This window comes from Neodiprion lecontei, chromosome 2 (assembly GCF_021901455.1).
Source record: "Neodiprion lecontei isolate iyNeoLeco1 chromosome 2, iyNeoLeco1.1, whole genome shotgun sequence".
Lineage (NCBI taxonomy): Eukaryota > Metazoa > Arthropoda > Insecta > Hymenoptera > Diprionidae > Neodiprion > Neodiprion lecontei.
In genome coordinates, this window is record NC_060261.1 from 16,940,552 (window position 1) to 16,967,679 (window position 27,128).

General features: G+C 38.8%; 2 protein-coding genes across 2 annotated transcripts in view; one reads left to right on the top strand and one right to left on the bottom strand.

Annotated features, from left to right (window-relative positions):
• LOC107221709 (flotillin-2) overlaps positions 1–27,128 on the top strand; it is a 533,503-nt gene that overhangs the window by 216,790 nt on the left and 289,585 nt on the right. The window lies entirely within an intron of this gene.
• LOC124292846 (juvenile hormone esterase-like) lies at positions 13,433–25,963 on the bottom strand. Its single transcript, XM_046731129.1, has 7 exons — positions 25,749–25,963; positions 21,573–21,708; positions 20,902–21,244; positions 19,026–19,388; positions 18,225–18,388; positions 17,417–17,706; positions 13,433–17,352 (listed from the first exon to the last, which is right to left on the bottom strand). Exons 1-7 carry the CDS (start codon positions 25,946–25,948, stop codon positions 17,115–17,117), a joined length of 1,734 nt encoding a protein of 577 aa, XP_046587085.1. The 5' UTR covers positions 25,949–25,963; the 3' UTR covers positions 13,433–17,114.

Below are 27,128 nucleotides of genomic sequence, written 5' to 3' on the forward strand. Positions count from 1 at the left end.
CGTGCACGGGGTGATCTGCAGTCAAAGGTGGAAGATTTCGAGCAACGCGATTCCGGCTGGAGTATGATTGAGATCCTTAACCTCACTGTAAATATCAATCGCTATCAGCCTCTCGCCGCGGGGGCTTCAACATTCGTCGACCTGCCCCAAGACATTCGACATAAAAAGGCTGTGATTAACGTGAGGAACGAGGACGAAAGATGCCTTCTCTGGTCCGTCACAGCAGCCCTCCACCCGGTCAACACCCACACCGATAGGACTAGCCGTTATCATCGATATATTTCCGAGTTGGACTGTACAGGTATCAATTTCCCTGCTACTCTACATGATGTGAAAAAGCTTGAGAGATTGAATAATTTGCGTATCAATGTATATGGTATAGAATCTCAAACTTTTTCGCATCATGCAAAATCAAATAAAAGCGTCATCGTGCCAATTTATTTGAGTAAAAATTTGCATAGCGTAAACATTGACACGATCCATCTTCTAATGGTTGAGAGTAATCCGGAAGACGATATGACTGCTGAGTTTGCACCGAGATTCCACTTTGCTTGGATTAAAGATCTTTCCCGATTGGTGAGCAAACAATTGTCTGATCATAATGGCCAGCTGTTTTTATGTGACAGATGTTTGTGCCACTTTAGCGTGAAACACGCCTACGACAATCATCGGCAAGATTGTATTATGCTAAATAAAGTACGCATGGAATTTCCCAAGTGTAAAGATTTAGTATTTTCCAATTTTCAAAACAAAGGCACCGTTCCATTTGTCGTATACTCCGATCTCGAATGTATATTAATCCCTGAACCTATAGATGAATTTGAAACTCGTAAGACTTGTGAAATTCAAAAGCATATCCCGCACAGTGTAGCGTACTATGTACATTGCGCGTACGATGAGACTTTATCGGAGTTCCACGGTAAACGCGGTGTCGATTGCATAGATTGGTTTATGAAACAGCTTAAAGATTTATCAATTCAAGTAGAGTCACGCATCAAAAACATAATTCCGATGAAGTCTCTTACCCAAGTGCAACGCGATCGTCACATGCGCGCAAAGAATTGTTATATTTGTGAAAAACCGTTTACGCCTGAGGAGAAAAAGTGTTACGATCACTGTCACTTCACGGGTAAATATCGTGGTCCTGCTCATAATCGGTGTAATTTGAATTTCAGAGAGTCGCACACAATTCCAATAGTTTTCCACAATTTGTCCGGTTACGATTCTCATTTTTTAATAAAATCCCTCGCGTCAACTTTTCCCGGTAAAATTACACTGCTACCCATAAATAAGGAAAAATATATATCCTTCACGAAACGCGTCGATGGAACAATGATGCACTTGAGATTCATCGATTCGTTCCGATTTATGGCTAGCAGCATCGATAAACTTTCCACATATTTGACCGATACCGATAAACACATAACACGCAAATTTTATAATAACCCGACTCAGTTCAGTTTGATGACCCGCAAAGGCGTTTTTCCCTATGAATACGTCGATTGTTGGGGGAAACTCGATGAACCGCGATTACCTGCAAAGAAGCATTTCTACTCGCACCTCTGCGATGCAAATATTTCAGACACCGATTACGAGCACGCGAAAACTGTTTGGAGGGAATTCCATTTAGAGTCATTGGGGGGCTACTCAGATTTATATTTAAAGACCGATGTTCTTTTGCTTGCTGATATTTTCGAAAATTTCCGCGCTAGCTGCTTCAAAACATACAATTTAGATCCGTTGCACTACTACACTGCACCGGGGCTTGCTTTTGACGCGATGCTCAAGCATACTAATGTAAATTTGCAACTTTTAGACAACCCTGAAATGGTATTATTTATTGAAAGAGCCATTCGAGGCGGCGTAGCGCAATGTTCTAATCGACACGCTCGGGCCAATAATAGATTCATGGGAATAGATTTTGATCCAAACAAAGCGGAATCGTATCTCATGTATTTTGACGTGAATAACCTGTACGGTGCAGCTATGAGCGTGCATTTACCAATCGGTTCGTTCGAGTGGAAGTATCAGCACATCGATATAACGAACCATCCGGACGATTCACCGATCGGCTACTTTCTGGAGGTAGATTTGGACTACCCTGTAGAACTCCACGAGGATCACAAAGACTTACCTCTTTGTCCCGAACATTTTACTCCTCCAGGTAGTAAAAATGCCAAACTCACGACCACCCTTCACCCCAAAACAAAGTATATATTGCACTATAGAAATTTGAAACAGTGTCTGAGTTTAGGATTGAAATTAACGAAAGTGCATAGAATTTTGAAGTTTGCGCAATCTCCATGGCTCGAGCCTTACATCACGCTCAATACAGACATGCGTAAGCAATCTAGGAATGAATTTGAGAAAAACTTTTACAAACTCATGAATAACGCTGTGTTCGGCAAGACTATGGAGAATGTGCGAAATCATAAAGATGTTAAATTGGTTACAAAATGGGAGGGAAAAGGTGGTACGAGAACGCTTATTGCCCGAGCAAACTTTCACAGCTGCACCGTATTTGACACTGATATGGTTATCATTGAAATGAATCGTGTCAAAGTTCACTTCACCAAACCTATTTACGTCGGCGCATCAATTCTAGATCTGTCAAAAATCTTTCTCTACGATTTCCACTATAATTATATTAAAACCAACTTTTCGAATAAACAGACTAAATTGATGTATACCGACACAGACAGCCTTATTTATCAATTCAATGTGCCTAATATCTACGATATCATCAAACGTGATGTAGATACAATGTTTGACACCTCTGACTATCCGCCCGACAATGTGTATGGTATTCCCCTTAAAAACAAAAAACAACTAGGGCTAATGAAGGATGAAAATAATGGTAAAATTATGACAGAGTTTGTGGGACTGCGAGCAAAGCTGTACACATTTACTACGATGGGTGAGGATGGGGAAAAATATGACAGTGGCGTAAAAGTGAGTAAGCGTGCCAAGGGTGTAAGAAATTCATCGATAAATAGCATCACGTTTGATGATTATAAGCGCTGTCTGACGGCTTACCGAGAGTTGACTCTTCCACAGTGTTTAATACGCAGCAAAAAACACGAAGTAAGCACGATCGTACAAAAAAAATTGGCTCTGAGTTGGCAGGATGACAAGCGGCAATTGATACCTGGACAGACCGACACCGTACCTTGGGGGTTTTTCCCAGCCCCCCAATAGCTATAGGATAAACTTTAGACATAGAATTGATGTAAATATTTGATGTTTGACGCCTCGAACGATCCACCATCGGGCGGAAATGTTTCACCATCAATACGATATTTAATGGATTTGAAGTTTCAAAATACGAATTCATATACTCAACAATTGTTTATTTATTTATTATTAATATATCAAGCAATTATTCATATTTATTCGTTTACCACGAGAAAAGTTTTCAGAAAATGAAAAAAAATTCTCAGGAAACGAAAAAAACTATTCAGAAAATGAAAAAAACTTTTCAGAAAACGAAAAAAAGTTTTCAGAAAATGAAAAAAAGTTTTCAGAAAACTTTTTTCCCATTTGATTAACACGTAAAAAAAGTTTTCAGAAAATGAAAAAAAGTTTTCAGAAAATGAAAAAAAGGTTTTCAGAAAACGAAAAAAAGTTTTCAGAAAATGAAAAAAAGTTTTCCAATAAATAAAATGTGTAATAATCGTATGGCAAAATTGCATATTATCATTATTATTATCACTATTATTATTATTATTATTTTCGTAGTACAGAGTATGGCACATGTGCGCACAAAGGAGATAAAATGTGGAAATATTTGTATATTCAAAATCTTTTATTGTAATTCGGAAAATACATACAAATTATGTTACATGTCTGTTTTATTTATCCAACTATTGTGCGAATTATCAAAACCCAACCACTTCACATAGAACAGATTCCCCCGTTTGCGTAACACTTTCTCCACAAGGTAGCCGTCGGGATATTTCACTTTGGTGAGCTCTTCCTCGTAGAAGCCCCCCTCGATGGGATCATCTTGATAATCGGTAAGTTTGTAGGTGGGTGGATTGGTATTTTTCACCTCACTCACGGTGAATATTTCTGTCGTCCAATTGGGTGTATGGCCTTTTTCGAATACATTCTTGTACTTGCTGATTCGAACTCGATCGCCTACGCTGAATTTCCGCGCTCGATCACTTCGTTTGATTTGCCGAGGCTTGTACACGCTACGATACAGCTGTTTTTCATTCTCCGTGCTAACATCCTGTAAGTTTTATTCGAATCGTGCGATGTTTGGTGTTGTTGTAGGACTTCATTAAATCATCCAAAATATTAATCCACTTGTGAAATCCTAGGAGAGTAAACCACATCTACATTTTATTTTTTCAATGTTCGACTAAAAACGTTCGCATATCGACGCCTTTATGTTGCTGAGTGTCAAATACATGTTGATATTGTGCTGCATCATGAGGGCTTTCAATTTGCTGTTGTGAAATTCTTTGCATTGATCAACGTATAGATGTGCAGGTATACGGCTCTGGGTTAGTACAGATTTCATAGCAGCAGCCGCATCTCCCCCCCCCACCACGGATGAGGATGAAACAAAAATGTGACAACGGTGTTAAAGTGGGTAAGCGTGTCAAGGATGCGAAAACTGCAACGATAAATAACATCACGTTTAATGATTATAAGAACCGTCTGAGGGGCTTACCAAGAGTTGATCAACCCCACAGTGCTTAATACGTAGTAAAAAACGCGAGGTTAGCTCCAATGTACTGAAAAATTGATCATGAGTTGACAAGACGGTAATATGCAACCGATACCTGGGCAAACAGGTACCAGAACTTGGAGGGTGTGCTGCAACCCCGCAATAAACTAGCCGTAGGCTGGAACTGAGGGCATAGAACCGTTGTAAATATACGCGTTTGACACCCATGGCGATAGTTCATGAAGCAGAGACGTTTCGCCGGCAATACGATATTGAGCAGATCGAAGTTTTAAAATTCGAATACCGTGTAAATTCATGTATTCATCAATTATTTATTTATTTATTATTAATATATTGAACAATTATTCATATTTATTCGTTTACCACGAGAAAAGTTTTCAGAAAATGGAAAAAAGTTTCCAGAAAACGAAAAAAAGTTTTCGGAAAATGAAAAAAAGTGTTCAGAAAACGAAGAAAAATTTCAGAAAATGAAAAAAAGTTCATCAAAAAATAAAATGAGCATTAATCGTATCGAAATATTATAGATTATCATTATTATTATCATCATCATTATTATCATCATTTGAAGGCCTTTGATCACGGCAGGCGATGGTGGAGGTGTCCCCTGCTACCAGGGTCCGGCACTATCGACGTCGAGGCCGCCTGCAGCCCCTCTCTTCCGCAGTCTAGGAGGACCGCGATCCTCGCCCCTTCCAAGGTCCTCGCAAGAGCTGTCATTGCTCGCGTAGTAATGACCCTGGATTTAGAGTTCGCATGATTGAGCTACGCATACGACGTCCTGGCGCGGAGCTTCAGGGGCGGCTGTGTCCTAGCATTTCACAAGTGGACTAATATTTTGGCTGTGCCGCCCCGAAGCTGCACGCCAGGACGTCGTATGCGTAGCTCAATCATGCGAACTCTAAATCCAGGGTCATTACTACGCGAGCAATGACAGCTCTTGCGAGGACCTTGGAAGGGGCGAGGATCGCGGTCCTCCTAGACTGCGGAAGAGAGGGGCTGCAGGCGGCCTCGACGTCGATAGTGCCGGACCCTGGTAGCAGGGGACACCTCCACCATCGCCTGCCGTGATCAAAGGCCTTCAAATGATGATAATAATGATGATGATAATAATAATGATAATCTATAATATTTCGATACGATTAATGCTCATTTTATTTTTTGATGAACTTTTTTTCATTTTCTGAAATTTTTCTTCGTTTTCTGAACACTTTTTTTCATTTTCCGAAAACTTTTTTTCGTTTTCTGGAAACTTTTTTCCATTTTCTGAAAACTTTTCTCGTGGTAAACGAATAAATATGAATAATTGTTCAATATATTAATAATAAATAAATAAATAATTGATGAATACATGAATTTACACGGTATTCGAATTTTAAAACTTCGATCTGCTCAATATCGTATTGCCGGCGAAACGTCTCTGCTTCATGAACTATCGCCATGGGTGTCAAACGCGTATATTTACAACGGTTCTATGCCCTCAGTTCCAGCCTACGGCTAGTTTATTGCGGGGTTGCAGCACACCCTCCAAGTTCTGGTACCTGTTTGCCCAGGTATCGGTTGCATATTACCGTCTTGTCAACTCATGATCAATTTTTCAGTACATTGGAGCTAACCTCGCGTTTTTTACTACGTATTAAGCACTGTGGGGTTGATCAACTCTTGGTAAGCCCCTCAGACGGTTCTTATAATCATTAAACGTGATGTTATTTATCGTTGCAGTTTTCGCATCCTTGACACGCTTACCCACTTTAACACCGTTGTCACATTTTTGTTTCATCCTCATCCGTGGTGGGGGGGGGAGATGCGGCTGCTGCTATGAAATCTGTACTAACCCAGAGCCGTATACCTGCACATCTATACGTTGATCAATGCAAAGAATTTCACAACAGCAAATTGAAAGCCCTCATGATGCAGCACAATATCAACATGTATTTGACACTCAGCAACATAAAGGCGTCGATATGCGAACGTTTTTAGTCGAACATTGAAAAAATAAAATGTAGATGTGGTTTACTCTCCTAGGATTTCACAAGTGGATTAATATTTTGGATGATTTAATGAAGTCCTACAACAACACCAAACATCGCACGATTCGAATAAAACTTACAGGATGTTAGCACGGAGAATGAAAAACAGCTGTATCGTAGCGTGTACAAGCCTCGGCAAATCAAACGAAGTGATCGAGCGCGGAAATTCAGCGTAGGCGATCGAGTTCGAATCAGCAAGTACAAGAATGTATTCGAAAAAGGCCATACACCCAATTGGACGACAGAAATATTCACCGTGAGTGAGGTGAAAAATACCAATCCACCCACCTACAAACTTACCGATTATCAAGATGATCCCATCGAGGGGGGCTTCTACGAGGAAGAGCTCACCAAAGTGAAATATCCCGACGGCTACCTTGTGGAGAAAGTGTTACGCAAACGGGGGAATCTGTTCTATGTGAAGTGGTTGGGTTTTGATAATTCGCACAATAGTTGGATAAATAAAACAGACATGTAACATAATTTGTATGTATTTTCCGAATTACAATAAAAGATTTTGAATATACAAATATTTCCACATTTTATCTCCTTTGTGCGCACATGTGCCATACTCTGTACTACGAAAATAATAATAATAATAATAGTGATAATAATAATGATAATATGCAATTTTGCCATACGATTATTACACATTTTATTTATTGGAAAACTTTTTTTCATTTTCTGAAAACTTTTTTTCGTTTTCTGAAAACCTTTTTTTCATTTTCTGAAAACTTTTTTTCATTTTCTGAAAACTTTTTTTACGTGTTAATCAAATGGGAAAAAAGTTTTCTGAAAACTTTTTTTCATTTTCTGAAAACTTTTTTTCGTTTTCTGAAAAGTTTTTTTCATTTTCTGAATAGTTTTTTTCGTTTCCTGAGAATTTTTTTTCATTTTCTGAAAACTTTTCTCGTGGTAAACGAATAAATATGAATAATTGCTTGATATATTAATAATAAATAAATAAACAATTGTTGAGTATATGAATTCGTATTTTGAAACTTCAAATCCATTAAATATCGTATTGATGGTGAAACATTTCCGCCCGATGGTGGATCGTTCGAGGCGTCAAACATCAAATATTTACATCAATTCTATGTCTAAAGTTTATCCTATAGCTATTGGGGGGCTGGGAAAAACCCCCAAGGTACGGTGTCGGTCTGTCCAGGTATCAATTGCCGCTTGTCATCCTGCCAACTCAGAGCCAATTTTTTTTGTACGATCGTGCTTACTTCGTGTTTTTTGCTGCGTATTAAACACTGTGGAAGAGTCAACTCTCGGTAAGCCGTCAGACAGCGCTTATAATCATCAAACGTGATGCTATTTATCGATGAATTTCTTACACCCTTGGCACGCTTACTCACTTTTACGCCACTGTCATATTTTTCCCCATCCTCACCCATCGTAGTAAATGTGTACAGCTTTGCTCGCAGTCCCACAAACTCTGTCATAATTTTACCATTATTTTCATCCTTCATTAGCCCTAGTTGTTTTTTGTTTTTAAGGGGAATACCATACACATTGTCGGGCGGATAGTCAGAGGTGTCAAACATTGTATCTACATCACGTTTGATGATATCGTAGATATTAGGCACATTGAATTGATAAATAAGGCTGTCTGTGTCGGTATACATCAATTTAGTCTGTTTATTCGAAAAGTTGGTTTTAATATAATTATAGTGGAAATCGTAGAGAAAGATTTTTGACAGATCTAGAATTGATGCGCCGACGTAAATAGGTTTGGTGAAGTGAACTTTGACACGATTCATTTCAATGATAACCATATCAGTGTCAAATACGGTGCAGCTGTGAAAGTTTGCTCGGGCAATAAGCGTTCTCGTACCACCTTTTCCCTCCCATTTTGTAACCAATTTAACATCTTTATGATTTCGCACATTCTCCATAGTCTTGCCGAACACAGCGTTATTCATGAGTTTGTAAAAGTTTTTCTCAAATTCATTCCTAGATTGCTTACGCATGTCTGTATTGAGCGTGATGTAAGGCTCGAGCCATGGAGATTGCGCAAACTTCAAAATTCTATGCACTTTCGTTAATTTCAATCCTAAACTCAGACACTGTTTCAAATTTCTATAGTGCAATATATACTTTGTTTTGGGGTGAAGGGTGGTCGTGAGTTTGGCATTTTTACTACCTGGAGGAGTAAAATGTTCGGGACAAAGAGGTAAGTCTTTGTGATCCTCGTGGAGTTCTACAGGGTAGTCCAAATCTACCTCCAGAAAGTAGCCGATCGGTGAATCGTCCGGATGGTTCGTTATATCGATGTGCTGATACTTCCACTCGAACGAACCGATTGGTAAATGCACGCTCATAGCTGCACCGTACAGGTTATTCACGTCAAAATACATGAGATACGATTCCGCTTTGTTTGGATCAAAATCTATTCCCATGAATCTATTATTGGCCCGAGCGTGTCGATTAGAACATTGCGCTACGCCGCCTCGAATGGCTCTTTCAATAAATAATACCATTTCAGGGTTGTCTAAAAGTTGCAAATTTACATTAGTATGCTTGAGCATCGCGTCAAAAGCAAGCCCCGGTGCAGTGTAGTAGTGCAACGGATCTAAATTGTATGTTTTGAAGCAGCTAGCGCGGAAATTTTCGAAAATATCAGCAAGCAAAAGAACATCGGTCTTTAAATATAAATCTGAGTAGCCCCCCAATGACTCTAAATGGAATTCCCTCCAAACAGTTTTCGCGTGCTCGTAATCGGTGTCTGAAATATTTGCATCGCAGAGGTGCGAGTAGAAATGCTTCTTTGCAGGTAATCGCGGTTCATCGAGTTTCCCCCAACAATCGACGTATTCATAGGGAAAAACGCCTTTGCGGGTCATCAAACTGAACTGAGTCGGGTTATTATAAAATTTGCGTGTTATGTGTTTATCGGTATCGGTCAAATATGTGGAAAGTTTATCGATGCTGCTAGCCATAAATCGGAACGAATCGATGAATCTCAAGTGCATCATTGTTCCATCGACGCGTTTCGTGAAGGATATATATTTTTCCTTATTTATGGGTAGCAGTGTAATTTTACCGGGAAAAGTTGACGCGAGGGATTTTATTAAAAAATGAGAATCGTAACCGGACAAATTGTGGAAAACTATTGGAATTGTGTGCGACTCTCTGAAATTCAAATTACACCGATTATGAGCAGGACCACGATATTTACCCGTGAAGTGACAGTGATCGTAACACTTTTTCTCCTCAGGCGTAAACGGTTTTTCACAAATATAACAATTCTTTGCGCGCATGTGACGATCGCGTTGCACTTGGGTAAGAGACTTCATCGGAATTATGTTTTTGATGCGTGACTCTACTTGAATTGATAAATCTTTAAGCTGTTTCATAAACCAATCTATGCAATCGACACCGCGTTTACCGTGGAACTCCGATAAAGTCTCATCGTACGCGCAATGTACATAGTACGCTACACTGTGCGGGATATGCTTTTGAATTTCACAAGTCTTACGAGTTTCAAATTCATCTATAGGTTCAGGGATTAATATACATTCGAGATCGGAGTATACGACAAATGGAACGGTGCCTTTGTTTTGAAAATTGGAAAATACTAAATCTTTACACTTGGGAAATTCCATGCGTACTTTATTTAGCATAATACAATCTTGCCGATGATTGTCGTAGGCGTGTTTCACGCTAAAGTGGCACAAACATCTGTCACATAAAAACAGCTGGCCATTATGATCAGACAATTGTTTGCTCACCAATCGGGAAAGATCTTTAATCCAAGCAAAGTGGAATCTCGGTGCAAACTCAGCAGTCATATCGTCTTCCGGATTACTCTCAACCATTAGAAGATGGATCGTGTCAATGTTTACGCTATGCAAATTTTTACTCAAATAAATTGGCACGATGACGCTTTTATTTGATTTTGCATGATGCGAAAAAGTTTGAGATTCTATACCATATACATTGATACGCAAATTATTCAATCTCTCAAGCTTTTTCACATCATGTAGAGTAGCAGGGAAATTGATACCTGTACAGTCCAACTCGGAAATATATCGATGATAACGGCTAGTCCTATCGGTGTGGGTGTTGACCGGGTGGAGGGCTGCTGTGACGGACCAGAGAAGGCATCTTTCGTCCTCGTTCCTCACGTTAATCACAGCCTTTTTATGTCGAATGTCTTGGGGCAGGTCGACGAATGTTGAAGCCCCCGCGGCGAGAGGCTGATAGCGATTGATATTTACAGTGAGGTTAAGGATCTCAATCATACTCCAGCCGGAATCGCGTTGCTCGAAATCTTCCACCTTTGACTGCAGATCACCCCGTGCACGTGTAAACCAACCATTTATATCGCTCGATGGGAGGAGAATCGCCACGTTGGAGGTGTTGAAACTCTTAACTTCGGTGGAGATCTCTTCGTGCTTGGCATTTTCGAATTTGCACGATAATATGAGGTTAACCTTCACATTTCCCTCCTCGCGCAGTATCAGCTCCAACTTCTCGGTGACGACGCGCTGCACATCGTCCAGAAAGGCGTCCAAATTTTTATGACGGAGATTTGTGACAACCCCCGTTCTGATTCGGCTGGCAAAAGCGCTATCCACGTCGTCCCATTGTACACCCGCAGGAGTACCGATATTTTCACCCGTCACCACTGTGCGCTGCTGCAACTGCTTGATCTTCGTCACCCAAGATTGCAAGAGTGCGATCGTATGTTGGATCCGTATTTTCGCACCAACGGTTGTTCCTCGTTGCATGGAAATATCGCGCAGAACTTGGATATTCGCAATTCCAATATCAGCCCAATGATTGATGACGGCGTCATTCTCTTCTCCGGGTGGTTGCTCTCTCAGCAAATTGTACGTCCTCTCCATCTGCTCCGCAAGTCCCATATACGCTTCGACTGCCATGACTTTGACGTTGATATAAGCTGAACTTTGTATAACTTTTTTGACTTGCACGTATCGTGTAAGACTGACGAGTCTGCATCGGATGCGTTGAGCTTATATGTATGTAAACCGATAGATCGCAAGAATTTGGGAACTGTGCGCACTGCGTTCTGCGCATATCGGAGGGTAAAATGACGTCAGAGATGCGGTGCGCACTGCGTTCTGCGCATATCGGAGAGTAAAATGACGTCAGAGATGCGGTGCGCACTGCGTTCTGCGCATATCGGAGGGTAAAATGACGTCAGAGATGCGGTGCGCACTGCGTTCTGCGCATCTCGGAGGGAAAAATGACGTCAGAGACGACTGGGTCCGTCCTTTATCCGACCCGCCATCCCTAAATTTTTGGGTTTTATTGCCCTCCCGACTCTGCAGAGATGATGAAATTCATGTAAAAAATGACGCGAAAGACGGCTGGGGTCCGCAGTCCCCACCCCCACCATCCCTAAATTTTTGCGGTTTATCTGCCAGTTTGAAGTCACCCAGTTCCGCAGCTGCATCTTGCCTTAAAGCGTGTTGGAACAGGTTTTCACCCCCCCCCCCCCCTCCCCCTCCCCCTCTCCGCGAACCCACCGCCGCCTAATGTAGTTTTTGAGTTTTATGAGTCGTTAAGCAGCGTGGGTCATGTGGTGTGAAAAATCGGTCAACGAAAAGCAGGTAGCGAACAGTGTTTGGTGTAAGAAAAATCTTATCTTGTCCGCTCTTCACCGGATGGTATGTGTACACACAGTTTTGGGTTTTACGACTCTTTATAGCGAACAAGTCCGAGCCTGCACATCCCCCGCCATTCTCTATGATATGTATGTTCGGTTTCAAATGAGCTACTATAACAAAGAAGCTGAGGCTTTGCTATCGAGGCGTGAATTTACAAACCAAGCTCCCCTTACCGTCATCGATTGCTCCAAGCAGAACGAACATTGAAAACTGGACCTGTGGACATTCGATTGGAATTTGACTGTAGCACTACGTTCCCACCACACACTTCTGCCTACTGCATGATCTTGCATGATCGCATTGTTGAATATAATCCGATCAGTGGTACTGTTAAAAAATTGGTTTAAGTCAATTTTGGAATAACAATATGTTTAATTAATATGGATATTGAAAATAATATGTATAATTTTACTCGTTAAAATTTAGAATAAGATAATTGAGAATATAATAAGAAAACTAAATGTAATTGGTGTTAAATAAAAAAATTGTTAAAAGCATTCAAAACGCCATTTTAAACCTTCCTTCAGGGGTCATTTCCTGGAATTTTTTCAATAGATCTAGCGGGTTCTTACCTTATCTGATTTATGTGCGGCTTTCCGGCGCCAAACAAGTCTCGACAGGAATTATTTTGTGTGTGTGTGTGTGTGTGTGTGTGTTTGTGTGTGTGTGTGTGTGTGTGTGGGTGGGTGGGTGGGTGGGTGTGTGTGTGTGTGTGTGTGTGTGTGTGTGTGTGTGTCAAATCCTATGGAAATAGCCATCGAAAATGACCGGGGGGGTGGGGGGGAGGGGGGGGGGGCTAGGGGTGAGCTGGGGGGGGAACTAGGGGGGAGCTAGGGGGGTTGGTGGTCCAGAACTCTCATATATACACTACTGCTGTTGAACTCTGAGAAAATGAGTTCTAAACAAAAAATACAAATGAAATTTCTACGCGGTTGTGGTTATCTTGAGTCATATCCGACTTCGGAGCATTACATATATCATACATTGTGTTCATCAATGATCATGATAGGGTTATGCAGGAAAATAATTACGCAGTGCTTGCGAAAAAATATACATAGGTATACTGAATACTTTATTGCACATGATATACAACGCTAGATTTTACGCAGTGTGTTGTTTCTACGTACATTTGCGTATATCGATCACAAGTGATAGCATAAGACTTATTTATGTACCTGAACGGAAAAAAAGTTGCAGAGGTGAATCAACTACCTTTGTGTTCTTTCCTTTTCTCAATAGATCGTTTACATCAAGAGTAATATGCGAAATAACTTGATCATGGCAATTTCCAAAATATCATTTATTACCTCATGTTCTTTTTTTTTCTGTCTTGCGTCAAGTTATGAATTTTACCGGTTTCTGCAGTATCGAAAAATTAACACTTTGTTTACATAACTATTACTAGTAAAGCTGTAATCGAAATTAGATTCAAAATATTATCAACATCGTGAAAGTTCTGGTAATTAATATGTATCATTTGAACTTTTTTTATTTTTTTATTTTGAGCATCTTATGCAAAATAATTTTTCTTACAGGTGTTTACTGGTCAAATTTTATCAACACGAATTATTGTAGGTTTTACGTGATTGCAAAATATTTTTAGGATGTCGTACAGGAGACTCGCTTTTTATACATGCTGATGTGCAATTTAATCACACGGCATGTATTTATACCGGTCTATACATATTATACAGCTATAAAACAAAAATCACGCCATCGGTAATTAACGTCTGTCACTTTGTAATTGAAAATTGTATTCGTTTCAAATGACAAGCAAACGAACGGCAAGAATCCAAAAGAGTCCAAAAAATACAATGTTGGTGATGTACAGTATTTGTGTCGTTTTTTTTTCTTTTAATTTTTTTTCTTGTTTTTTTATCTAATTGGATGCCTTGAGACAAAAATGCATGCTACATATTCATAGCATTCGGCAGCTTGCTATCCAAGTCTGAAATTTTACCAGCTCGTGTGCATAGAATAAGATTTTGAGATAATTTTGCTGACATTATTAACCTCCTTTTCATTATTGAAACCTTTTTTTTGATAAATGTCCATTTAGAAAGTTACATATATGAATTTCAAATGCGGGCCTGGTTAAATGTAACGTGATTATAATATTTGAAAAAAACGATGTATGCAAATGTTTAACTACGTGCACTCAACGTTGAAGTGAAATTTTCCAAATTACCGCACCAGTTACGAAATTAATTTATGCGGTAGTCAGTTCAATTAATTTTCATCGCCTTCCTTCGCATTGCCAGTTAGTTTACATCCGGCCATCCACGGTTTTTTTTTTTTCTTTACCGAGGCATGTGTAAATCTTCCTCCAACGGAACGCCGTGCTGTTTATCATTATAATATAAAATCAGCCTTTCATGAGTTGTGGTAAATCGCTGTGTTCGTGACTGGAGGAATAGTTCTTGGTGATTTGTTAATTTTTTTGATTCTACGTCGATAATCTGATAATTTAATGAAAATTTTATTCAAATTTAAATGCAGATGATTCAAGTCTTGATTCAGAATTAATTTAATTCTTTACACCGAGAAACTAATATTTCGCAAGAATATTTTCATAAAACCGAATGGGTTGTGCTGTGAGATTGCTAACAAAACAAGTTGTTCGATCATTTTATGGATTTGATTATTCATTTGCGTTTCGTTGCGCTACCATATACTTGGAGGCTTTATCATCGCTATAAATAAAATACCGGAGGATCGTAAAAGACGACACTCAAAATTGAATTTCAAACTATATCGAGAGAAACTGCGATATGTAACACAGTGTCGTAGTCAGAGTGAGAAAAGCGGGGCCCTTATACGGGAAGTAACGTAGAACAAAGCCAAAAATTTCGTCATAAGTAAATATATCAATTTTTGGATGTTTGCCACCCTAACATTTTGCCAGTTCTTACTAATTCGAACGAATGCTTGACAAAACGGAACGGAGGAGAAAACAGAAATACGTGAAAGAAGATAAAGTAATTACAAAGTTGAAGTTCGTAATCTAACAATGCATTTTCAGAATGATTCGTCATTTTGCAACTGTTCAAATGTCTCAACTTCAGCAAACTGTAATACAGTATCAGTAAACTGATATTTTGCGAATTCAACCCCTTCAAAGTTATTCAACAGTTGCGAAACAGGTAATAATTTTCATTTCAACGTTACTCACTTCATCTTCGTGAGAAATGAATGTATAATGTGTAATTTACAATGTCACCACTGTTTTATATTAAATCGCAGTACTTCTGTAAGTTCTCAACCGCTGCAGATGGCAGGAAGTTGAAATTATTTGACAATAGTCTGAGTCTGAGTCTAAGTCTGAGAATAATAAACCTGATATGGCGTATCAAGAAATTGATTTGGACAATTTTCGAGATTTGTTGAAAATTCTGGCAAAATGAAAAGAGCTAAATCGTGTGTTTTTTCTTTTCGTTTTGCAATCTGTTGACTCTAATATCTTTTACTGCCAAAGTCGATTTATAACTTTGTAATGTTTATTCTACTAACTGCGTAAGCGGGAACTCAGTAAATTCAACCAGATTCGATCAACGGCAGAGAATGTACGACAAGACTTCGACGTTATTGCTTAATTGTAACTTTTGAAACAACGATTTCGGTGACTTGGGATAGTATGCAATCGTTTCCACTCGAAAATTACGTGAATGTAGCCTGTGTACATAAATTGCAATTTTCGAAATCGATGAGAACTTTGTCAAAAATTCAAAGGGACCAATCTTCAATTTCTTGAGATTTTTGAAATCAAAAAATTTTTCGTCTCAAAATAGGTTGCTAAGAGTTTGTTAGTTTGTTTTTTTTTTGTTTTTTTACTCACTCGTTTTTACCGGATTTACAAAAGATATATCGACCGCCGGAGGATCAAAAGCCGGAAAAACAAGATAAGATATCTCAATTTTTCGAATGTGAATTTGGAATTAACAATCATGGCGAATTGAGATTGCCCTCAATCGATTATTTACACAAAATTACGTAGACGTAGCATTTGTATGAATGGATTTGAGTGTTGTTCGAAATTCGTCAAAATCGGGGAAGGGCGGGGGGGGGGGGGGGGGGCGAAGAAGTCCAAGAGCTGATCTTTACTGTTTTTAAGATTATTGTAGCTAAACAAAATTGCTCTTTTTCACTTATTGAAGCCTTAAGGGGTCCACATGAGAGTCGCGAGGGTTTAAATTCCCGAACCCGTGTGAATTTTATACATATGTATATAAAATATACATATAATATATAGTTGTCTTCGTGCGTGTGTGTTATATATTTTAATTTCTAAGATAATTCCTTGGAGATATTAATTGAATATTTTTGTGAACGATACACAAGAACTTGACGTTACTGATTTTCTATGCTAAAAAATCCTTCAGCTGGGCCCGTAATCGATACTTTTTATTAATTGTGATACGTATAAGCAAATAGTAAGCTATTGAGATCTCGTTACAGAAACAAAACAAATAGATACTGGAATTATGAAAAAAAGTTCACTACCAGATATCGATGCTTCGATTCATACCGCTCAAACATACTTGCAAATTTGATCCGTATGAACAGATTTTCTTAGCTTATGAATCTAATAACTTGATAAACACTCAATGCATGACTGTCTCGTGAGGAAGTCTAATGAAAGTATGGATGTATTACCAACTCAGTTCCTTAAAAGAAAGGACACGTCCCAGGAAGTTATAATTATCATAAACAAAGTACTTTTTACATTTGCCAGCGCAAAATCGGTTATATGAGCTTTGAGCAAATAAATAAAAGAACCAAGATCCCGGTCGAGGTATTCGTCAAGGTAGCTGTAGATGCTTCGGCATGAACCAAACTAGCCCAAAACTCCATGCGCTCTTTGAAAAGAGAGTACTCCATCGACAGTGTAACTTCAGACTGGTTGCCTATTCGTAGATAATTGTCCATCGTCGAGTATTCAGTGCATGTGACATTTTCCTTAGAAGCCAAAATCGTTGGTGTCCTGAAAAGTCAGGGCATCTTTAGCTTTGAATTTGATACGATATTTCGAATTCTGAACAACTCACCCATTGATCGCGAATGATGTCCAGAGTTGCACCATGTTGTCCACCATTTCAAAATCAGTGTCAGTCAAATTATCACCTCCCACGATCGACCTCAGTGGAAAGAGGTAGATGACATCGTCGGTGTGCATAACGGCGTCGGGTATTCCCGCAGCGAGGCTGTAGGTCCCTCGATAATTGAACAAGTAAAAGTACTGGGGATTCACAGCCAGAGGAAGCTGCTGTTGGAGTCCGTCCAAGGTTGGATAGATGAAGTTAGCGTCGCCAAAAAGACGAGTTAGGTTCGTGAGCAGCTGACGGCAAATCATATAGTCAGATATAGTCAATAGTGTCATTTTAGTGACTGGCGGGATTGGGGGGCTGACCACTCCATCGTTTTGTTATTTGTACACAGCATTCCGAGAATATACGATATCACATGATCTCAAAGAATTATGGGTAGATTTCGGACAAATGAGAAAGATTTCATAGGATTCCAGGAATTTCAGGAATTTCGTGTAATTGAAATTTCAGACCTCAAATGATTTCATAAGATTTCACGTGTCATGTAGATACACCAGATTTCAAGGATCGTGAACCTTTTGGGCGATATAGACTTTTTCATAACCGTGATTTTTCACAGGAAAACATCGCTACTTTTGATCTCTAACACGATTAATTAATTCGCCTGAAAATTACACCACTGCAGAAAATATCGTTTGTGTTGCCATAACTACAGCGGTTGGAAAATTTCAAATTCCTATTCGCACCGGCTTGGAATCTAAAGGCGCGTGACCGAATGACAAAATTTGAGGGTTAAGATTTTACCCACCTCAGTTGAGTTTGTTGTAAAATCGTCGTTGAAATAAAACGTCTTCATAGCCTTGACCCAAGCGGCTCCTGAGTCTGTCTGGTAATTCAAGGTCAACATCTCGGGCAGCACAAGATCGAAGTTATCCAAAAAGTCATAAAACATTTCATCGTCGCTATAGAACGCTGTTCAGGCAGGCAAAAACGAAATGAATTTCAATTCAAAGTACATTAAGAAAAATTTAATTCAGTAAACAACCTATCATCACTACAGAGACCTTAATATCACTTCATCGTTGCATCAACATCAAACTATCTTGACCCTAAAACGGTGAACTCATTTTATTTTCACCTATTCGACTAACGGGGGTCGAAAACGCCGCAATTTTGTGAACTCTATCTCTCGGGTCCATCATATCATTAAGGGTCCTATAGTCTCATTTTGTTCGGTTTTTAATAAAGAATCTCGTGTTTCAAAAGACTTTTTGCGTAAGTTCCAAAAAGTGGTCCAAACATCAGTTGAAATGCCGAAAAAGGGGTAAGCTGTTCTCTTGCGGCGGAAAATTTAAATTCGCGTGCGGTGTTCCCCCCTCCCCCATTTGCCGTTCTAGGGTTGAAAATAACGAGGATGGATAGTACGAGTAACTGTATCAAGAAAGAACGGTAATACCTAATAGCTATTCTGATTACGGTAGCAAAATTGAAGTCATTATGAGCTGCATGGTAACTACAGCTAAAAATTATTTTAATAATAGAAATGTCGTCACTTCAAAATTTCAGTACTTGCAGTTGGACTAGCATCTTTGAAATATCGAGTACTTACCTCCGGTCATCAAGATCCCTTCGTCTCGGACGATTCCTGTCATCCAAGGCAAATCGCAGAATTCACCCTTCGCAAACAAGTTCGTAGGACTGTCGGTGAGCACCGCGCCTTCTATGTCTGGCTCGTCAGTCGGGCCCCACACAACAACTGGGACCGACTCCCACACGTAGAATTGTGAGGCTGAGGCGACGATATCCGAGGCATTCACGGTCCGCAAACACTCGATCAAGGCACTAGAGGTGTCGTTGTCACAGCCAACGTAGCCACCGAGCTGAAAAGCACGGCTTGCGTATCCTGCACTGGGTAAATGGGCCCAAGTCGACAGAGCCGACCCACTCTGTGTTATGTATCTGTGGAATAGTCCTGTGGATCGAAATGATTCGTGTCGTGAAGGTCCGTTCTGCAGTGATGAGGCTTATCTGCTCCTCTTGTTCGAGAAGAAATTAGCGCGGTTTTAATGTGGGAAAAATAACAGATCTACAGTGGACCGAAGTTAAATACAATCGAGCCACTAGAGTCGAATCCTCCTACAGACCAGTCACAGCGGAATTTTAAATGATTGCGTTTATTTAGAACAAAAATTTTCCTTCGCGAATCGTTAGGAAGGTGGGGGTCATCTCTACTAATAAACTGGATTTTTGGGAATCCATCCATCTACCTTCAATCGCCATCTTGAATTTACATGTAGATTCTCTTAGTTGTTAAGTTACTCGTTCATTCTCAACTTTACGCTAGTAATGGTACAAACCAATCTTGAAGCGATTTCTATTATCTACAACTAGGGCAATTACCATTTTTTCCGTAAGATTGATATTTCTCGATTTAGGCCTGCAGGAGTGGGGACGGGATTTGATGGTCTCATTATCTCGTTTATCATTGAATTTTACGTATAAACGATGATGAACAAACTTAGAGGGATTTGATCATCGTTTATGCATGAAAGTTGACAATAAATATGACGCCGCAATAATTAGATTTCACCTCTACTTTTTTCGGTTATAAATATAAAAATAGTTATCCTAGAAATAAAAAACACCACCCAAGTTATAAAATTCCCTACAAGTTGGTTTCTTATTGTTCTTGCGTAAAAGTAAACAATAGACAGGATAAGACGATGATTGAATTTAACATCTCCCTCCCCCCTCCGCCACCCATCTCCAAACGATTTGTGAAGGAAAATCATCTTCCAAATCGATGCACTTTCAACGCTTATTTCAGTTCAAAGTGACCGGACTATTGTCACTGAGGTATCGTCAACACGTGAGACCAGTAATTGGTGAAATTATTATTCAAACGTAAGAAACAGGGATAATTTTGGCCATTTCCACTCACATAAGTCTCGTGCGTTGTTGTAAAGTTTCGAGACAGTAATTTGCAGGTTGATGTATAGCTTTGTATGTCATGAAATATCTTACTTTTAATTGACGAACATTCGAGATCGTGATTTGTACAGACTCTTGAATGTCCGTCATTGCCAGTAAGTTAATTATAAATTATCGAATAGAGTTCTTCCATAATGCCTAACAATATGACCGCCGACTTTGGCACGTGTGTGAAAATATTATAGGTGACGTACTCTGTAATGGTTACCGGTCAAGAAAACTACACAAATGTGACGCCATTTTATTGTTCTTCTTTTTTTTCATCAGAAGTCAAATGCACGTCGCACTTGAAAATGATGAGTCGGCCATGTTGGCCAATCGATATTAGAAATAGAATGATTCGTCTGTTTTCCTTTTCGCCACATTGAATTAGTCATTTCGAATTTCGAAAAAAGGAGGGGATGTTTCCGATGTATTTAAAGAGCCTAACAAGAGATTTGTTGAGCTTAAGACTCTTGATTTGAATCAAGACAGTAAAGTAAACCTGTTTTCACCTTTCGCCGCTTTCGAGAGTGACAAGAGATGAACGGAAGCGCTTCCAGCACTTTGTCCAAAAAGTGTGACTTGATCAGGATCACCGCCAAAGTATTCGATGTTGTTTTGCACCCACTTGAGAGCCAGGATCTGGTCCTTCAGCCCCCAATTCCCAGCAGCCACTTCGTTGCCAGTACTCAGAAATCCTAAAGCCCCGATCCGATAGTTCGGCAGGGCGAGCACGATATTAGAATCCAAAAGGTAGTCTGGCGAGAAAGTGGCAGAGCTTGAACTGCCGTGTAAAAAAGCTCCTCCATGGATCCAAACCATCACTGGAAGCAGAGTGCTTGTGTTCACCGGAAGCTGTGAAGATTTGAGGTCATAAGAGGTTAAAAATATTGGCTTGAAAATGCAGTGCGAAATCAATTAATTCTTAGTGGATGCAGAATATTGAAATATCAGTTTCATAGCTCCCTTGCAGTGGAAGATAACTTTCATGTATTCGTTTGGTAATCAATCTAACTAGTGTTCTTTTCTTGTTTGTTCTAGGTGAGTGCAGTTCCGTTCGTTGATGTAGTTCAAAATGACTCGTGAGTATTGTAATTGTATCAGTCGAATCAGTCGAGCATCTTCGAACCTCTCAAATCACGCCATAAAGTGATATTGATTTTAGAATTTTGTGTCTATCAACCTGTGGCGTGTAAACGTTGAGGTACAGACAATCCTCGCTGCCTGATATGCTGCCTAACGCCTGGGGACATACGCTTCCATCTCTAGTGGCATTCAGAGTCCCGTTCCAAGCTCCGGCTGCCACGGGGTTCGCGAATCTGACATAAGCAAAAAAATTGAGAATCTAATTAAAAAAAAAAAGGAAAAAAACTGAATTGGAACGCTTTCGTACGATACGTTTCAAAGTCCATCCAATGAAATGGCGTCATCGGCAACTCAATTACACGTGTAAGTTTGTGGCCTGTTTACCCAAACTTATCTATGAAAAACAACAAACACGCTGAACGGGTTACGGAAAGGATAACCAAGAGTGACCATCGCGGAATCGTCGCCTCGGGAGAGAGGGGAGTGATTGACAGGCGCTCGAGACATCCACTAGCGTCATAGTGAATGCTCAGTAAAATATATTGTAAATTATATTATAAATTATTCTTTTCATCATTGTCAACTAAGCCTACAATCCCGATCGTCAAAACCGACATTGTTGTTGATTTAGGTGACTATAAGTGTTATAATTATTTTTGTTATTATTTATGTAATTATTTGTGATTGGTGTTAATATAATGTTTCAGTATCGTTTCTACATCAACCCAAGTCGTTGAGACTCAGGAATTATTATTTCCGCAACCCTTTTAAGTTATAAGAGTCACGCTTATAACTTAAAAATCAACAACAAAATGGAGAAGGTCAAGGTAAAATTCCAGTTCGCCGCAGAAGCCTGGGATGCCAAGACGACCGTCATCAAGGTTAAATCCATCCAAGTATTGGAACAGGAACAAATTTTTTCTTTTGAACAAAAAGATCAACCGATTTCGAACCATGCTGAGCTGGCCAAATTACCAGTGGTCAAAGGAATTATCAAGAGTCTGGATAAAAGAGGGAAGCAGAGAAAAGCTATCGTCTCACTGGACGCGCATCTGCAAAGGTTATACTTCGATGAGGAGGGTAATGTAGTGTTCAACGATTATTACCTGGAGGAAATAGAAACCCCCCAACCCACTCCAAACTCATCCAGTTTAACAGTTCCGGCACGTGAAACCCCGATTCAATTAATTTCGAAGGGCATTTTATTAGAAAAATTTTCAAACAGAAATCAGAACGCAAAGTCATGGCTCACTTTATTTGTTCTTGAATGTGAAAGATTTAAAGTGGAAGAAAATCAATTCCCCGAGGTTCTGAAACTAGTTTTAGAAGGACCAGCCATAGACTGGTTTACATCAATTTTTAAAACTTATGGTATGACGAAACCTTGGAGCTTTTGGGAAAGTTCCTTTCTGGAAACATTCGGGGAAAAATCGTGGTCAGAGGTCGAATACGCTTACTCTTTTCGTTGGATAAGTGGACCATATTTAGATTTTGCATTAAAGAAGAGAAACCTATTAATAGATGCAGATCCAGAATTAGGCGTCAGTTCACAAATAAATTTTATCGTTATTGCCCTGCCAAAATTTGTTCGATCACACCTTCATAAACGTGAATTGAAAACAATAGAAAATTTAATGTTTAGTCTGAGTCAACTTCAACCAATATCAAACAATAACAGCTCACGTATAGAAATAAATAAGCAAAATCGAAAGTTCGATCCATGTCGTATTTGCGAGAAAGCCGGTTATAAAAATAGATTCCATCCAGAGGAAATTTGCAGAAATGCAAGATCAGCGATTATCAAATCTGCCGAATCAAAAAACTAGATAGCCTCCCACTTATAAGACTACATGTTACCGTAAATTGTAATGAAAAGGCAGTTGCTCTTTACGATTCAGGAGCCAATGTGTCCTTGATTAATTATACATTTTACAAAAAATTAAAAATGAATATCCCTATGAGTGGGGGCTCAACAATAAGAACAATGGGCGGCGTAGCAAGTACGAATGGAAGGGTATTTTTGAAATTAAAGATACTTGAAATAGAAAAAGTATCGCCATTCCTAATAATGAAAAATGATTTATTTGAAGAAGATCTGTTGCTTGGCTTGGATTGTATAAAATCATTCCGATTGCGTCAAAACGAAAATCTTGAAATTTCTCAAAATATAAGTTCGAACCAAAGTTTTGATTGCGTTAAAATAAACTATGCTTCGAACAATAACGAAGATAGTCTGAATGGTGTGTTAAATAAATACGATTCAGTCTTCGCCAAGGAAAAGTTCGATATAGGTACAGTCAGAAACTTCGAAGCAAGAATAAAATTAACGGAAAATAAGTACATATCGAGAAAACCATATAAGTGCTCTATTCTCGATAAATTAGAAATAGAATTTCAAATAAAGAAATTATTGGAATTAGGATTGATCGAGGAGTCGTATAGTCCATATGCCTCACCACTGACCTTAGTACACAAGAAAGATGAAGACAAAAAATCGCGACTATGTATTGATTATCGCGAACTAAATAAACTCATAGTACCAGAAGGTTACCCCTTTCCTAGAATTGATGATCTGATTGCTCGTGTTGGGAGGTGTGTTTACTTCTCGAAGTTAGATATCAACTCAGCCTTCTGGTCAATACCATTACGTGCGAAAGATAAATATAAAACGGCTTTCGTCACACACCACGGTCACTGGCAATGGGCGTGTCTTCCTTTTGGTTTACAATCGGCTCCAGCAATATTCCAACGAACACTTTCAACCATAATTAGAAACAACAATTTAGACACCTTTGCAATTAATTATATCGATGATATTCTGATATTTTCGAAAAATTACGATGAACACGTACAACATATTAAACAAACATTGGATGTTTTACATGAGCAAGGCTTGAAATTAAACACGAATAAATGCAGTTTTGCTAAAAAAGAAGTTACGTATCTAGGACACACAATATCAAACAATAGTGTAAAACCGATTAATGACAATTTAATAGCGATCAAAAACTTTCCGATTCCGAAAACAAAAAAACAAGTTAGACAATTCCTGGGGAAAGTAAATTTTTATCTGAAATATATTCCTAGATCCTCAATTATCTTGGATCCATTGCACAATCTCTTGCGAAAAAATGTGCAGTTCGATTGGTCCGCTAGATGTCAAAACAGTTTTGATAAGGTTAAGGGTTGTTTATGTGAAGCACCAATTCTAGCAATATTCGACCCCACTAAACCAATTTTCATATATACAGATGCTAGTTTAGAAGGCGTGGGTGCAATACTAAAACAACCTCAAGAAGATAACACACTTAAACCGGTCTTCTATTTTTCGCGAAAGTTGTCAGAATCTCAAAAAATAAAAAGAGCTATATTTATTGAATGTTTAGCAATCAAAGAGGCGATTCTATATTGGCAATATCACTTAATAGGACAAAAATTTAAAATATTCACAGATCATGAACCTTTACGTAATTTCAACATAAAAAATTGCAAAGATACAGAACTTTTACACATATTAAATTACATTTCACAATTTACATTTGATATCGAATATAATCCCGGCATAAATAATTCAGAGGCTGATTGCTTATCAAGAAACCCGGTTCTATCAGAAAACAAAAATGATGAAGGTTCTAAAATACAAATCGTCAACTTCATAACTATGCAACTACGCTTAAGCGTGACTCTTATAACTTAAAAGGGTTGCGGAAATAATAATTCCTGAGTCTCAACGACTTGGGTTGATGTAGAAACGATACTAAAACGTTATATTAACACCAATCACAAATAATTACATAAATAATAACAAAAATAATTATAACACTTATAGTCACCTAAATCAACAACAATGTCGGTTTTGACGATCGGGATTGTAGGCTTACTTGACAATGATGAAAAGAATAATTTATAATATAATTTACAATATATTTTACTGAGCATTCACTATGACGCTAGTGGATGTCTCGAGCGCCTGTCAATCACTCCCCTCTCTCCCGAGGCGATGATTCCGCGAAGGTCACTCTTGGTTATCCTTTCCGTAACCCGTTCAGCGGGTTTGTTGTTTTTCATAGATAAGTTTGGGTAAACAGGCCACAAACTTACACATGTTTATCTTATCGACTTGCGACACAACCCAAAATTCATGTCGTACCACGTATGTAGTATCGTATTCAATGACCGCCGTTAAACTTCTCCTCTCAGATAATCCACACCCAACTTTTAACATCGTTTGTTTCATTCGTACATAATTTACGAATATGCTATTTCGGCAAACCTGAGATTTCCAATCGGTGGCTGGCCATACGGAATCCCGAGGAAAGCGGAAATGCTCCGATTGTTTCTAGTGGTGATAGTCGTGCCCAGCAGGTTACCCTGAAGAATCGTCACTTCTGGCTCACCATAACTTGTACCGAAAAATAATAAACTTGACAAGATTGTAAAGAGGAAACATTTCACCGTCACTCGCAACACCATCGTGAAAAATGTCTGCTGTCTCGCAGTTGAGCAAATTTCCAACTGCCGTTTTTCTTTGCTTGGCTTGTGTGCCGTGTCGCGCAACGAAATGAGTGTGAAATCCGCAAAGATTGAGCTGCGGTCAAGTGTTATCTTCTTTAATTGTCGTATCCAAGTGACAAAGGCCAAATTTTCGCATGGATATAAGTTATACTGACACTGTATCCAAAGTGACCGTCATGGAACTAACCAGAAGTAATGAATGTTCTTGAAGCATTTTTACTGCTTGAAGAATATGTCTGCTTCGCAATAAATGGAACCATTGTTCGTCGGTCGACCTCTCTCTGATATTCCTCAAATCTTTCTGTAGGTCACTTATTCAATGTAAAAACAAAACACCGTATTTATATTTAATACTAATCGGTGTCGATCGACACTTAAGAAAATAAGTATAATATCTGCTCAAGACTCTGACCAATTGATACTAGTTTAACCTATCTATTATCTAATCCCCAATTCCAATTTATTCCAAAGTCAGCTACGATCTACTCGAATTAGGTATATGGTACAAGTTCATCATTTACAGAAAATTTAGAATAGTATTATATGCTCTTTAAATGCAAATCCGTTACTTCTTGTTTTCGTTCCTCCATATTAAGACGAAATCGTTTTGACCCTTTTTTAGTATTTATTTCTTAATTCTTCCATTTACTCATTGTTTTTGCTATATACTACGTACCCCTGATAAATCCTTGAATCAACAAAAAAGAGGACTTGTAATGCAGTAAATAATTCAGAAAAAGCAGGAATCTACTGGAATTGAACGTCATTTTCGAAAACAGGTATAATAAATTCGTTTTTCGCATATATTTTAGTTGAGCACTGCCCCGTAAAAATCAAACATTTTTCAGTTACAAAAATTCCAGAATAGTATAGCGATGTCTAAAAAACTGTTGATAACTTAACTCTTCGTATGCATGCGCTGGTTTTTTCTGATAATGAGGCGACGACATCGTTTTGATCCAATTCAATTTGACTAACCACAGCTGCACTTGTTCATTCTTCATTTTTTCTAAATTATCTACTTCAAACATTGTTTTGACCAGCCTGAAAATCCAAAATAAATCTTTGTAATCCAGTCGAAATTTACATGACTTCGCTCGATGAAGAACATAAGACTGGAAATTTTTTTACTGGTTCA

Bases quoted from the DNA above. Each gene is read 5' to 3' on its own strand.
- LOC124292846 (XM_046731129.1), bottom strand. From the start codon at position 25,948: ATGGTGTTGCGAGTGACGGTGAAATGTTTCCTCTTTACAATCTTGTCA. The intron at 21,245-21,572 runs GTTGATAGACAC...AAATCTTCACAG, and splicing joins TCAACGTTTACACGCCACAG to CTTCCGGTGAACACAAGCAC. The intron at 19,389-20,901 runs GTGAAAACAGGT...TTCGATCCACAG, and splicing joins ACTCTCGAAAGCGGCGAAAG to GACTATTCCACAGATACATA.